At 44.4% G+C, this 16,069-nt stretch overlaps 1 protein-coding gene across 3 annotated transcripts in view; it reads right to left on the bottom strand.

Moving 5' to 3' along the window:
• LOC117220960 (phosphatase and actin regulator 2) overlaps nt 1-16,069 on the bottom strand; it is a 494,597-nt gene that overhangs the window by 448,832 nt on the left and 29,696 nt on the right. The window contains exon 1 of one of the 3 annotated variants that reach the window (XM_033471540.2): nt 5,097-6,040. The exons of the other annotated variants lie outside the window; for them this stretch is intronic. Coding sequence (XP_033327431.2) covers nt 5,097-5,130 — 34 coding nt within the window. The 5' untranslated portion in view covers nt 5,131-6,040. Of the gene's footprint in view, nt 1-5,096; nt 6,041-16,069 lie in introns of those variants that run through there. 3 annotated transcript variants of the gene reach the window in all.

Genomic DNA, 16,069 nt, shown 5'->3' on the forward strand with positions numbered 1-16,069 from the left:
GGCTCCAACGAGCGTGTTTCAATGGGTTTTATATCGTCGTGGATTAGGTGTGACATTGGCAGAGCCGCGGAAAATTTCGAGGGAAAATGTTTTCTATACTCGCTCGGACGGAGGATGCATACCGTCCGGGTTAAATGCTATTTCATGCGGCACGCATTCATGGACTACGCTATTTCACGGACACTCCGATATTATATTTTATTAGTTTAAAACTAGATTTACGGAGCACACAAGAAACAGCTGTTTTATATCAGTTTATGAAAGTAACAATAAGGTATTTATTCTGATTTTTAACGAGCGTTATTGCAACATTTGCTGGAAGTAACGTATAAATTGAATAAATAACTCGTAAATGTATCTTTACGATATAAATAATCGATACGATTATATTATTATTAATTATATTATATATTATTATAATAATAATATATTATAATTATATTATATATTATTATAATAATAATATATTATAATTATATTATATATTATAATAATAATAATAATATATATAATTATATTATATATATTATTATTAATTATATTATATTAGTGACTCGCCATTTTGACGGGATTCGTAAATCCAGTGTTAAAATTGACTCGCTTTTGGTACCTGTTTTGTAACAAAGCATATTGATGATGCATAGAACGAGAAATATTTATTTATTTGAAATGTTAAGTTAGATAACTTGACAGATAAGATTACAAGTCTACAACTAGATAAGTTAGATGCTTTAGACAACGTTTATATCTATACTTCAATAATCCGTGAAGTGAGTAAAATGATCTTGTAGTCGAGAATGTATATTGTTATATTTCTTGGCATATGTGTGTGCGCGTGCGCGTGTGTGTGAGAACTCGGAAATTCACGATGCAAACGGTATTCAAGATCGGGCAACCATAACATTTGGTTTCAGATAATACTCCTCGTCGGGTATACGAAATCACAATCCAACGGGGCGGAACAAAAATATTTAAACATGAGATCCGTCTCTATTTTTGGCATACTGCGAATAAAATGTTATTTTAAAATCTTTTCCCATATCGGATGAAATGCTCGATGTTTACGGTTGCATGCAAAATAAAATAAACCATTTAATATTTACCACCCCGTTCTTGCTTTATTCGTATGAATTCCTGCCGCAATTTTTAATAAAAGTTCATGCAAAATATTTGCGAGCTGCAACAAACATATTCGATATTTGCAAGTCTGGAAAATTCAATTATCAACCGACGTTGGCCATGCATAGTTCACCAACGTATAACAACTGTCGCTTTTAGAATGTTTAAAACGTTAGTAGATATTACTACACAGTGATCTTGCAACATAATCCGCTGTTTCATCTCGCCGTGCGAGCACATCTAAAAATTCCGACGTACAGTGGCCTACAAAAGTGTTCGTACACCTTCTAGAACGTAATAACTGTTTTTAAAACTCAACCAAACGACTTGAATTTTTTTTAGGTGATAGAGGGACTAGTCTGCTAGACGATGACTGAAATGCCTTTTTTTAATTTTGTTGTTTCTTGAGATGATAAAAAGAAAAATATATATAAAAAGCTCTAGCTTTGTAACTTTTTTATCCGAGCCTATAACAAAAACTTAAAAATTGTCTTTCGTAGATCGATTAACCCAGAATCAAGCTACAGGCGTTGAAAGATTTAAAAAACTGCAAATTTCTACCAGTTTTTGGTCAAAATCGTGATAAAATTGCAATTTTTGCCATATTCAATTTATTGTAACTCGTAACAACGTGAACCGATTTCGATAAAATTTTCATCATGCACACAAGTTATCGAGATCCACGAGAGGCATTTTTTAAATTTCCGTTATAGGCTCCGATAAAAAAATTAAGAAAAGAGAGCTTTTATTTTGTTTTCCCAAGTAATAGCAAAATTTAAAACAAGCATTTTGGTCATCCTCTACCAGACCAGTCTCGCTCTCATCTAAAAAAATTCAAGTCACTCGGCCCAGTTTCAAAGAAGCTATTATTGCGTTTTAGAAGGTGTACGAACACTTTTGTTGGCCACTGTATTCGCAGAGTATCGATGGCCCAGAATATTGGCATACGGACAAAACGGTTCATCGAAACACGAAGAAGTGACTTCCGAACAAAATAACACTAACGCTCGGTCGCTCGAGCGGATTGCATACCGTGGCATCCAACGGGCAGTTGCGTTGGCGAAGACAAGCACTTGCGACATCACGAAAGAAGAAGAAGAAGAAGCAAACGAAACAGAACAAGGCAGGTGCGCGTAGCCTAAGAAAACGTAGGAATGAAAAGTTTCGTCCGAGCAACGTTCGAAGAAGTTGCATCGAGAAGTTTTATGAACTATTAAAACTGCTCGCTCGTTTCGCCGCGGCCCTTCTATTTTTTATTGTCAACGTACTCGCCGACAGTTGTCCCGCGAATGCTGATCGCGGACAGTTCACGGGAATAACAAGTTCCGTCGTAGGATTCTTCGGCGCGCTGTCCCACGTTCCATGGATTTTTGAAGGTTACAGTCGTGTTGTTACTCTGCCTTTCCCTTCGGCCGAATCGATGACCCAAATGCTTGACGTAGGTCGCTGCCAAATCGATACACGAGAGACGTTCCACCCACAAATAAAGTCACTCTCCTCGGCCCTCTCGTGCGTTTTCTACGCTTTGATGAGCGTGGAATATTGTCTGACACGCGAAACCTATTCGTTCGAGTGTGCTCGTTCACGAAATTCATTCCGATTCCAGTAAAATGCTTTCACGGCAGACTCGTTCGATCGACGATTCGAGACTGCGGAGAGAACTTCGTTCTACAGGGTGTCCCAAAAATGTCTCGCAATCCGGAAATGGCGGGATCCTCGGATCATTTGAAGCAGCTTCTTCCTTTACAAAAATTGTCTCCGAGGCACCGTTAACGAGTTATTAACGAAAAACAGTGACCAATAAGAATCGAGTACGGCTGGCGCGAGACGGCCCAGCCAACCAGCGCACGAAGCTCAGTTCCGCTCATTGGCTCGGTCGCCTCGCGCCAGCTGAGCTCGCCTCTCATTGGTCACTGTTTTTCGTTAATAACTCGTTAATGGTGCCTCGGAGAAAATTTTTGTAAAGGAAAAAGTTGCTTCAAATGACCTGAAGAACTCGCCACTTTCGGATTGCGAGACGTTTTTGGGACACCCTGTAGAACTTCGCCTCAATTTTCTGGAACTCGTGTACCGGAGAACTAATTTGCAATTCGTTTATTAGACAATTTCCATACGCGAGAATTGTTTTCTGAATTCTCTTTCTCGAAAAGCTCTATTTTTATTGTTGCACGTCCCCTTGACACAATATTTACGATACCGTACGGTCTATCATTGATCTTTCTCGAAGATCGCACGAAGAACCCGAGCCAATATTTAGCATGATAAAACAGGTTATTTGAATTTTACAACCTCGGATTACACAGAACAATGTTCCTGAATACGAATGCTGGGCGGCGACGATTAGTATTCAGGACTAGCGTGACTACATGGACACTGTGCCACTGTAGTATGTACTGGTAACATTAATTGCGTCGTTTCAGCGTACTGTCTTCTCGCCATTTTTGCAATCAGTATATATTCTAGTAGACGATTTGAAAAAAACACGGACGACACTCGCGTTCGAATGCGGCGATAGATATGCTAAAAATGTCATCAAAATGCATCGACAAATTAAACGAATTGTGCGCGATTGTGTAAGTCCCGTTTTAGAGGGTTGGGCAAATTTCGATCGGATTGTGAAAATACGCATGAGGGCGATACGTTCGAAAATTCGGCGAATACGCGTGCCGCTGAATAGAAATCAACTGGCATTTCTGATCATGACCAACCGGTTTCACTTCCTGTGAACCGACATTACAGTCCGTCGAACAAGACGAGTTAGTAGATGTAAACGAAACGGCTGCAGGATATTCGCATCCTCTAAGCAAAATCGATGCCGGCGACCGCAGCTGCTGGCTGTTAAATGTAGAGTTTGGGACCGACTTTCAGCAGTCGGAAAACTCGATGTTCGTGTGCACATTGTAATCACCGTGGAATTGATCGTACTAACCGACCTGTCTCGTTGCACGAATTACAGTAATGTCTCCCATACTGACGCTCAGATTACAGTAATGTCTCTCTAATTGACGCCTAGATTGCCCACAGAGATGGACAATTTGGGAAGAAGAGATACGATTATTCGAGCCTGAATTGTCAACAATTATAATAACGATACGCAATGCACGAATAATCGTGTCTCTTCCAAAATTGTCCATTTTTGTGCACAACCTGAGCGTCAGTTAGGGAGACATTACTGTATGCACAAAAATGAACAGATTGGGAAGAGGAGACGCGATTATTCGAGCCTTGCAGCTCGTTTTTATAGTTGTTGACAATTCGTGACTGTAAATATGAACCGCAAGGATCGAATAATCGTACCTCCTCTCCCTAAATTGTCCATTCTTCTGGACAATCCGAGCGTCAATTAAAGAGACATTACTGTACATCGCACATGAATTCTCGTTCATTCTTCTCGAAAACGAAGGTTCAGACGAACATATTCGATACCACGTTATCGTCTTATTTTTCAGAGAAGAAACACCCTCTACCTGCACCTTACGGTACAGTTTATGCATTAACAATAAATAAAAAATTTCGCAGTAATAAATATCCATCTGAATTAATTTCGTACCATTAAACGTAGAATCATCTCCTGATTGTATTAGCCCGTACAATTTACAAACTAATTCGCATCACTCGATAACTATCCATCTTAATTAATTTGAAGTCGTACATCTAAGCGCAGAATTACTTCCCGCTTGTACCGGCGCGTTAAATAAATTATACATTAATTCGCATCCAGCAATAAATATCCGCCTGAATTAATTTCGAGCCGTAGAACCGTTTCCCGACCGTCTAATAAAATACAAAGATCCCGGCCGTATAATAATTCCTACATCAACTCGCGTCCCTCGATAAATATCCGCCTCGATTAATGTTCAACGAAACATCTAAATAAACGATCGCAATGTTCCGCGCGCGTCGCGGCGTCCTCGCTCCGAAATGGAGACGCGGATCCGCGAACAGCAACGGAATCGCATAATCAAGGGTCGACGTACCGTCCTTGAAGGGGCCGAATCGCAGCAGGCTCATTTCAGGGCGCGATGCGATGTCCCGGCGAAGCAACAGGAGAACGAGCCGAGTTAAATCTGCATGGAGCCGCGTCCTCGCAGGATGGCCGAGGTGAATCCGGTGTCCTCGGCAACTGGGTCGTCCTCGAGGTTAGCAGCCGCCGGGCGTGGATGGTCGCGCGATCGGATTCCGGTCGATGTCACGCGGAATATTAAATCCGCGGCGAGCCGTTCCGCATTAAGCGTTGCCGCATCGTTTCGCGATCCCGCGGCACATTCGATACGGAAGTCCTGCTTTTGTCCAATCAGCGGCGGTCCCGCGGCCTGAATATTCACGAGGCGACCGAGCGGGGTCCGCCTCGGATTTCCATCGAGGCGATCTCGCCGCGAGTCGAGGCGCCCGGGCCGGCTCGAAACTGGCGCGTTTCTAGCTCGAAGATAAGTTCCGGGAGGACGAAGAACTGCGAAGGTCGATCGATCTTGGATCGAGGATCTAATCCTGCGATACTCCTCCTCGCTCGAGAGTCCTCGCGACGGACCCTGGTCGAGGCTGCGACGAGGGTGGTTGTCGAAAACGGTCCTGGCCGCTGCGTCCCGCGCCGGGAAACCGGTTCCGTAGACCTCGTCGGTAGCTATCGACGGCTATTGTCTGTGCATTGGGAGCGAAGCGGGTTCGAAGAAACGTGTCGCAACAGCGACGATCAGCCGGGACCTCGAGCCGGAACGGAGGCGATCACCGCGGCCGATCGATCCCTCTTGGCCGCGGATCGTCGTCTCACCCCGACCACGCTCGAGCGGTGGTTAACGACTGGCCGGCACGTGAAAGACACACCCTGTTAGGTGGGCGCGACCGCCGCCAGTATTTATGCGAGCCTACCGATGTTTCTTTAATCACCGTTTGCCCACAGGTGTCCGTCTTCGCCGGCGATCAATGATTAATCAACCTGCCCGCGATCGCTGCCTCGGCTCCGCCGCGTTCTCCGGGCGTCGTTTAGCTGCCTCGGCGCTCCGCTCCGCGAATCCTCGGCGCGGAAAACCTCGGCGAGTTCGGCGGAAAAGCGGAACGGGCCGTTTGCTTTTCACCGGCGATGCACTTGAACCGTATCGCGTGACGCTGCACACGGACAGTCAGCTGCGAGGCTTCCATCGATCTACGGCGTATCTATGGCTAATCCAACGTGTCCCGCCGCTGCCAACGATAGCCCCGGACTCCGTCTGGCAATCGTAATCACGGCTGGCCAGAGGCCGGAGTCGGTCGCCCGCCGCTGTTACGTCCGTTTAATCGATTTCCCGGCTACGCGATTCTTGAAAAATGCTGACGGCGACGGTACCCTGCCACGCCTTTACGACGATTACCGCGGAACGACAGAAAACCACTGGTTGTCGCTGTGAACACCTAGCCGCACACTATCCTATCGTCGGGCGACACAACGACGAGAGGGCCGCGCTACACCCTCCGTTTCTGGGAACTATTAGGTCGGTGCCGGTGAGATTCATTGTTGCGTGCGGTTCACCGCCGAGACTCTGCTGGCTTGCGAACGGCTCGAATATACGGGGCAAGGGCTATTTTTTTCTTTTTTTTTTTAAATTGGAGGCTCCAGTTTCGAGGGCGATATTGCAACCCGAAAATTGACGCGTGCAAGGTCGCCTGGGAACCGGCGATTCTCGAGTTTGGATCGGGATGACTCTATGGGTCTGGTCGTTTGTATGATGGATTTCGTTTGGTTTAATGTTTAATAATTTAATAGTTGTAATTTAATAATTTAATAATATTTTAATATTTTGATAATTTAATAATATCTGAATAATTTGATATGATGGCAATTTGGATTTGCGAATAACTGGACTGCGGATTTTATGCATTTATGATAAAAATGCTTAATTAAAGGACAGCGTAGTCAAAGAATTTCATTTCATAGAATATTTATCATTTTAGAAAGTTCAATAATAAAATGAGTAATTGTAAGACACAGGGAAATTTTATGAATGCTATTGCTTTCACTTTAACGACAGTATTAAAAGGAAATGCACATTTTTATTTCACTCCGTTATACAAGCGATAGGAACAATTTTTATTTTGCACGAAGATCCGCAGTCTAATAATAACTAGGTTGTAACAGCAGTTCCAGGAAAATAGTTGGAATTTTGAAATCGGAGAAGAGTTGATCGACGAGACGATTTTCTATTAGATTATGTAGGAAGTACGAAATTTTGCTACCCTTAGAGCTCTCTGCAACTTCGACCCTCATTCATCCCTCGTTTCTACAGCATACCATTCCCTTAATTAGCACAATTGATAACGGCCATTTGCAAAATTGAAACTATGTTGATTTCCACGTCGAAAATGAAAGCTTGGAAGAAGATTCTAACGAAGCGATGAAAGTCAAATCGACGCTCGGTACGGATGAGGGTTCGCGATCGCAGCGAGAAGTAACGCGTGTTTTATTCGAAATATGAAAAGCATGAACTGATTTCCACGAGACTGTTCTAATAAAAATGTTCCGCGACGAGTGCTCTTTAGACCGAAAGTATTTTCAAGTACCGAGTACTTCTCAAGTTTTACTTTCGCTTCCGTCACAATTATATCGTACGACCGCTTTTTTTATAAAAAAAAAACTTTATTTCCCGAAAGCTTCCATCATTCTTTCCAACACAAATCGCGTTTCGAAACTCTATCCACACCGTACATACGGTGCTCGAACAAGAAAAGATCGGCTCGCGCAGGCTCAACGAATGCTCGCGTCGACACGTTCGCACGTCGACACGTTTTTATTAAACGCAAGATACCCTCTTACAAAGTACGAAACGGAATACTGTCGCAGAACGGTTAGAAATTCGCAGAATATCGCGTTGTGCGTTATAATCTCGAACAGCCACATGCACAAGATCAGCTTGACTTTCTTTACGCGAAACATGAGTGCGACCTGGGTAGCGAACGCGTCCGCTAGATCATGCTCGCGCTTCAAAAATCGTCTGGCCGACAGACTGGAGCCGATCGACGAGCTACTGATTTTCTTCGGGAAACTGGAAAATATCAGCCCCGTCATTAAGGAGCTCCGATGCACCAATTACTGGCACGTGGGGCACGATCGCGCAGGAGCTGGAATCGCGGTCTCCCGCGGGAAGCACGCGACGCAGGGTCCTCGGCGGTTACGGGATCGGCGACTGCACCAGAATGACACATGCACCAACCTAATACTCAATCCGCAGAACGCGGTCCCATGGCGGAACTCCGAAAAAGCCGGAGGCGACCGGAGGATGCTCCAGTATCGAGGAGGCAACTATTCGCGATCTCGCGCGGATCCGGATCGATCGGCGGGGGCCAGGCGTGCTCGCTGTGATCGGCGAGATCGCGTGGACGAACCGGCACAGAAGAAAGTCGGCGTCGCGTTGCAAAAACTGGAAACGATCGTGGAAAACGCGCGCGCGGCCGTCTTCGTGAACGGTATCGGGTGCACTGGAGCTCGACCTGGCTGGCCTGTTTACATCGTGCAGGAACGTGCCGCGGCCACCACACCTTGCTGGGCTTCCGTCGCCTCGCCACCAACACACCGAGGCGCCGGTGAACTATCTCTCCTTCGCAACAGAAAGAGAACAGCTTTGTGACCAGTCGACCGGCGGTTGATTGGACTGTGCTCGCGATGCGGTGCGGTGCGATGCGATCTGCCGGCTCGCTTCGCCTCACCTCGCCTCGCCCAGTTGCCGCACCGCGCCGCCAAGAATAGGATCGATGCACAGCCTATAACGGCCGACGCAAATAGGCTGTGGGATTTTTAGCCCACGCAGGAAGGTCATGGGATCTCCGTGCAACGATCGATATCGCGATCCGTTCGGTGGGTGCATTCTTCCGCGTGAATCGCCTCCCGTGTCCCTCCCCTCTCGTGGAAACGCGAGGGACAAGAGCGTGCGACACACAAGGCTGCGATTATGAGACACGACACGCACGCTATCGGCATTTCCGAGTGAAATACAAGATACTTGTTCATTCGTCAAATACGTACAGACCGGGACAAATTGATGCGCGGACGCGTTTTAAACCTTCGCGCTGTAACAACGAGTCCGACTCGCGACGATTTTTTACGCGTGATCTGTTACATACGAATATCATTTCCTCGGAATCGAAACGAAATTAAGTGAGCAAAGTAAATGAAGACGTAGCATAAACAAAAATTGTCTGATTCTATCAGCATGATTATTGAGGACGAAGAATAGCTAATCGAAGTAGCAGCGAAAGAAATACTGCAAGTGGTTAAAACGGTATACTTTTTTAAAATTTATCTAAATGACATGAATTATTTTCTAAATGATAGGAGGTGCAGTCTACTAGACAATGACTTTTCTCAATTTTGCTGTTAACTTGGAATGACGAAAGATATAAAAAAGCTTTCGTTTTTAAACTATTTTATCTGACAATGAGCTTATAACGAAAATTTAAAAAACGCATTTTGTAGATAACTTCGCTATCGACGTTTCCAGATTACGTAATAAACCTTGAAATATTTATTTAATACAAATAAAAAATGGTACCAGTAAATTGTGTAGTAAAAGTACGAGCGTGTGCGTTATATTCGTATTGTAACGTAATCAATTTCCAACGTTACCGATGCTTCCAACGTTACTGTCAGTGAACCGTAAGGTGTTAAATGGCACGTTGCCACTAAAAAGGCAGTAGATTTTTGTGCGAACTCTCGTGTACATAAAATTCTATATAAAGACTAGGATAATGGAAAAACTGATGCAAAAGGTTGCTCCAAACAAAACCCGTAATTACAGTAACGCATTGACAAGCTTTATGAAAACCAGGAAGAGAGAAAAAAAGCTTTGATCTAATCGACTAAAGGAGGACGAAAATACAGCAGAATTATCGTTCGTGTAAAATCGTCGAAATCAATCTCGTGTAACATTTTATAAATCGGTGATCACCTTAAATGCCTAAGCGTTCGATCATCATCGCCTTCGTCGTTTTTCTCGAACAGGAATGATCTACGGTCCGCGAAAAAGATCGGGGAAAAAACTTGCTAAGCTAATCAAAACTTTTTCCTCGGTTTATTTTCCCGTACAGAGCCGCACGGGTTATACGCCACCGTCGAACCCTTCGTTTCCCCGTGAACGTAAACACATTTATTAAAAATTCATCCGCGCGCCAGTTTAAAAACCGATGGAAATTTATGAAACGACCTAATGCGTCGCGCTCGGCTGCAACGACGGGATGCAGCGTTCCGCGTCAGCTTCCACGTGGAAGCTTTCCCGCTGCTCATGGTGCGCGATCGATCGGGCTATTAATAATTCCGTTGATGCCGGTGTATAAAAAGGAGTTAAGGACGAGGCCGGTTTTCAATCGAATCGCGGGCTAACCGGCCGGAAAAACGAATCGGCGGCGAAACGGTACCGCGAGCCGGGGAACCCGGCGAATTATTTACGACGTCGACGCCGCGGGACGACGGCGCGCCGGGCTTTCAAGAAAGAACGATTGTCACTCGGTAGCAAATTGTTCCCGGGATAGCTGATTTCACCGCGCTATGAAAAACCCGTGTCCGACTCCGGGATGAGTTATTTCCCGTGACAGGAAACCGGTTTCACCTGGAATTCTTAGATCCGACCGTGATACTGCGCCTCGCTGTCCGACAGCTGCAGAAATCGTTTGCGTCATCCCGCAACCTAAATTTCGTATGCAATTGCGAAGAACATTCCGGATACCTAGTTAAGAGATTCATGGTATGGATTAAGTGCCTTTTCGATCGGTCGCGACGCTATTTACGATCCAATCGCCTTTGCCTTTGCGGCATGTTTCATACTGGAGACGCGCCATTAATACGCACATTTCAGTGGCACGTAAAAACCGTCGAAAAAAGCTGCAGAAGTCATTTGAATATTGTGTTTACATCAGTGAAGTTCTTCGTGCAGTTAAGTTGTCAGATTTTATTGGATTATCATCTGTTTCAATTAGTAGTTTCAATTAGTATAGTATCGATGATTTCGTTGCATTAAATCTGGCATCATCGAGAAGAAAAATTTACTTCGATCTTATTTAAAAGTCACTTACGATATTATAGTCCGTAGAGATTTATCATTTTAATTTAAAGAATATTGCGGTATTGTATTTTTTCGTGATTTTATGACTATTGGGTAGCTTCCCGTATGTATTCAATAAATAAAAAAATAAATACATAAATAAAATATTTTACGAGCTTCTGATTCTGTTGCGATCGATGTAAAACACGATATTGCATTGATACGAAATACGAATTGTATTCCATCGAAATAAAGTATACGAAGACAATAGTTTCGTCCAGTTGCGTCATCGCCGGACTGCGCATTTTATGCAGCTATGATAAAAATGAGTAGATAAAATACAGAACAATAGAAACATTTGGAGTACTTGGAGTCACTGTTGCGTTACCGTCAACTAATTAAAATATTTAAAAGAAGAAACATATTTTTACATTCCCACGTTTCCGGCAATTCGTGCAGACAAGTTTTATCTCGCGTATAAATCCACGGTCTAGCGATCGCATAATTAGCGAAGCCTCTTTCAAAATTGGCTAAAAATAGGCTCTCGGGGCCGATCGAAAGCTTCGCAGTCGAGATAATAATATGACATTTCAGTTAGGAGATCGCGTTCTGTTTGTGCACAGGCGTCGCGTGCGCCTGTGGACGAAGCAAACCTGTCCCGCCGTTAATGAAGGCGCATTGCATTCGGACTAACAGCGGATGATATGCGTGCGCGCGGCGCTGCATCGCGTTGCATTTCGGTAAATCGTGCTAGTAGGCGCGTAAGCGCCGTCCTTCGGCGCGATTGCAGCCGAGAGAGGAACGGCAAACAAATTCTTCTTCGCGTGCGTCGGGGAACCGGTCGCATAATGGCCATGCAAATGAGGAAGTCGATGCGCGAAGAAGCACGGGCGCTTTCGTTTTGTTTGCTCGGACAAATCCGTGGCGAGCGCCTCGAGCACTTAGAACTAGATTGCAGCCGTGCATTAGAGCGACGCAGCGGTGTGTGCGCGCCGCTGCAGAGAGCAACACGGAAACTCCGATAAAATGTTGATTTTATTTCGACGGAAGTTCGCTCGCGAAAGAGTCCGCCCCGCCGGATATTTATGCAATAGACTCGAACGGACTGCGGCGGCGGCGGCCGGAGACAAATTTTACGAGCGGAGAAATTAAAAAGCTCGTTCGGCTCGACGGAACTTCTGCCGCGCGCGGAATTCTCGGGTGCGTGCTACAAATGCAGAAACATCCGCGGACTTCGCGTCTGATGCAATCGCGGCGTTCGTCCATCTTGTTGACATTCACGGTGACCTTTAACTAGAGAGGCGGCGTGGAGGCTGCGTGGAATTCCTTAAACTCATGATAATTCCACGATCTTTATCGCGAATGAAATTTTAACGGTACTTGCTAGTCGGATCGCGGTGTCATGACGCTTCGCTCGGGAAGGAACACGAAAATTGTGACCGTGAAAAGAAAATTATACTACGAATGTGATCTTAGTAATCTTAATTTCGCGTATATTTCCATAAAAACACCGCGTTTTAAACATTAAAATATATTACCAACGTGATAATTGTTTACCCTCCACGTTTACCATACGTTGTTTTAAACGACGTAATAAAATTCAACGCGCATTTGGTCGGATATTGTAAAGTGGTGCAATTTTTGTAGCCACTGTTGCGTGCAGAGTTAACGGCTTGACATTTTAACAACTGAACGGACGGTGTGCTCCGGTACGATTTTATTGCTGCGCCCAATGCTACGGTTATAAACAATTGTATTAACGTAACATTATATGTTTTACGTTTGCAGTATATGTTCCCAGACCTAACTGACAACGGGCGTAAGAGCGCAACGTGTCGCTATGTCGTTCGCGGTGCTCGTAAAGTTATTGCTATATTGACCGATTGTAATATAAATTAGTAAATAATTTCGATAAAGACCGACAAAATGTAAAGATAAAATTCTATATTTTTATAAGCAATATTCAGACATTAGTTTACGTATGAACATATAGTAAACGTACATTTTCTCCCTGCTTTACGTAAAAGAGACTTAGCTCAGTGAGTTAATGTATGATTACATGCCGATGTCACGTGATCCAAGTAACATTTCTCTGTGCCGATCCTTCGAATACGATCCTAAATTTGGCTAAGATTCATACTATCGGCATTGACTTCTTCATTGATGATTTTTGAATTGATTTTTGTGTTTGTTTTGTGCATCGAAATCATATTGTTTTCATTTTTGTCTTATTATTATTATAATTACGTCGAATCTTTGTAGAAAAATTAAAGGGCTATTTGGCTCGTTGATGCTAAATAAATAAATTAATTAATTAATTAAAGTTAAATACGAAAAAGAATCGTATGCACTTTCATGGTAAAATAAGACGTTCTGTCAAGATGAAACGGGCACGAACGTTTCATTGTTTAAATAAAATACCATCGATGCTTACAGTTCGTGTGACGCAGGAATCGCCGTGCTCCGATTCAGGCTACGGTTTAAAGTACCGGGAATAAACGCGAATCGTTCCTCAATTGTTCTAACGAAAAGCTGATCCGCCGACCTATTTGCAAAAGCTCCAATATCGAAGGGATTCAGAAGCCGTTCCCAGGGCAATCATAGCGCGGGATCGATGTTTGCGCACGGTCACGTCCCGCGGACGTCGATCTACCGCTGAAAAGATCCTCGAAGGGGTTTCAGGCTCCTATCTCCGTCATCCCGTACTTCCTCATTACGTTCTAGCCGAACGGAGCGCGGCAACGAGCGGCTCGGGTCGATTCCGCCGCCAAAGAAATCCACTTCGTCAATATAAGGGCCGCGAAGGGGGGGAGGGACGACGGTATTACCGACTGAACCACTCAGGGACTTCTCGTTCGAATTCCCAAAGTGCTCGTCGAACTCGAAGAAAGGACCACGCGGGAAACATGATCGGTGACACGGCCCCAAAACGGGGGGTGGCAACGAAACTTAACCCTTAACTTGACGGAACTTAACCCTTTGCTCTCGAGCGTCCTACGATTTCGGCGGTGTCCATCATTCACGATTAAACCGTTCGCATGTACGCGGTGCAACGAGCCGTATTAACATTCAGTTTATAATCAATTTTCGTTCATGAAATAGAAAAATATATAAAAGCGTACGAAATGCTCCAATCTAAATAACATGTCGTTTCGACGCCGCCGATAGGAACTGGTATACGCCAATGGTCGCCAGTTCTAGCGTTGAACTATAAACCACAACTATGAAAGCGCCGTGCACAGAAACTTCGCGAACGAGCGGTAATAAACGGATTCAAAGGATTCGATCCTACCGGGTCCCGATTTTCGGCGTTTCCCGGCATTGTGAGGTCGAACGGCCGAAGGAGATTGGCCCGTTGAAAAACAGATCGAAACGACCATGACTGCGACTGCAGGAGGAATTACAAACCGGGTACGACAATGGCCGAGTATTCGGCAAGGATCAGCGCCGGAATCAATGGCTCGCGGACACGCGAACGAGAGCGGCCAGATTTATTTGTGGGACGCGACCCTCTTGTCCGCAACCCTTTTCATCTCTTCCTTCTTCTTCTTCTTCTTCTTCTTCTTCTTCTTCAGCTTCCCTTGCCGGGGATAATAGCTCTCGTCGATGGTGTTTCTTGATAACGGGCTCGAAGACGAATCGGTCGATCGGCCGATGGAATTTCCAGCCAGGTAGCACCGGTGGCTAAGTATGGAGACCGTATGCACACGGAGACCTTCGGGGAGAACGTTTCAGCGTATCGATCCATGGTTTATTGTTGACATTATGGACACCGCGGTGCCCGTGTTCCATTTCACAATGCAGACAATTGTGCTCCACTTCGTGCGTAATGGACACCCGCCCCGGGGACCGGACCGCCGGATTTATGGAGCGGCGGATTGTTTTGCTAAATGGATTGCAAGCCGTAAGATGAAATGCTTGAAGTTGCTGGTGCACACGGATCACCGAGCCTTTTGAATCGCCTGAGGAGGCGGCGCGGCTTTAGCAACGTTAGATCGGTGTTGCTATTATTGGATCAGCGATCGCCGAGCTGCAATTTTGAATATTATAGAGTTGGAAAATAATTGCTGGGAATTAATGGCGCAATCCGAGATGAAGATGGCGATGTTATAGTTGATTAAACTGGACGAGACAGTGAACCTAAATTGGTGCATGTGCACTGAAATGATGTGTCTATTAAAATATTGGGCTGGCAACTAAGTAATTGCCGATTTCAGTTATAGATGTCTCTCACTCCCATTTTTATGATATCCGTAAATGTTATATTATAAAATTATTATTATTATTATTATTATTATTATTATTATTATTATGTCATTTTTTATTATCCGTTAATGTTAGCAACTGGACAAATTGAATGCAGCGGTCAAGGAAAAGCGACCAGAATTGGTCAATCGTAAAGGTGTCATTTTCCAGCAGGACAATGCTAGGCCGCACACGTCTTTGTACACCCACCATATAGCCCTGATCTCGCGCCATCGGATTACCACTTATTTCGATCCCTGGACAACTCCCTTCATGGTAAAACTTTTAACGATGATGACGCTGTAAAATCTCACTTAACTCAGTTTTTGGCCGAAAAGGATCAGACTTTCTACGAGCGTAGAATTTTCAAGTTGTCAGAGAGATGGCAAAAGGTCATCGAACAAAATGGAAAATACATTACAGATTATACTTCATTCCAAGTAAAAACATTTTTTATTTCATTGAACAAATCGGCAATTACTTAGTTGCCAATCCAATAGTATTCAAAATGAAAGACCGAAACGAAACACCTAATTTTAACTAATTTCGTAAGATTAGTAAGATAAGTTACCCTCCCTTTCGTCATATTTAGTCAAATGTGGCTTTAATGCTGCAAATACTTGTTCTACAGAGAAACAAGAAATCGTTTAGCGAAACAAGAAATCGCAAACCGTGGAGATTTGAGAATGAAATTGGCTGTATTA

The sequence above is a fragment of the Megalopta genalis genome, chromosome 1, assembly GCF_051020955.1.
Source record: "Megalopta genalis isolate 19385.01 chromosome 1, iyMegGena1_principal, whole genome shotgun sequence".
Classification (NCBI taxonomy): domain Eukaryota; kingdom Metazoa; phylum Arthropoda; class Insecta; order Hymenoptera; family Halictidae; genus Megalopta; species Megalopta genalis.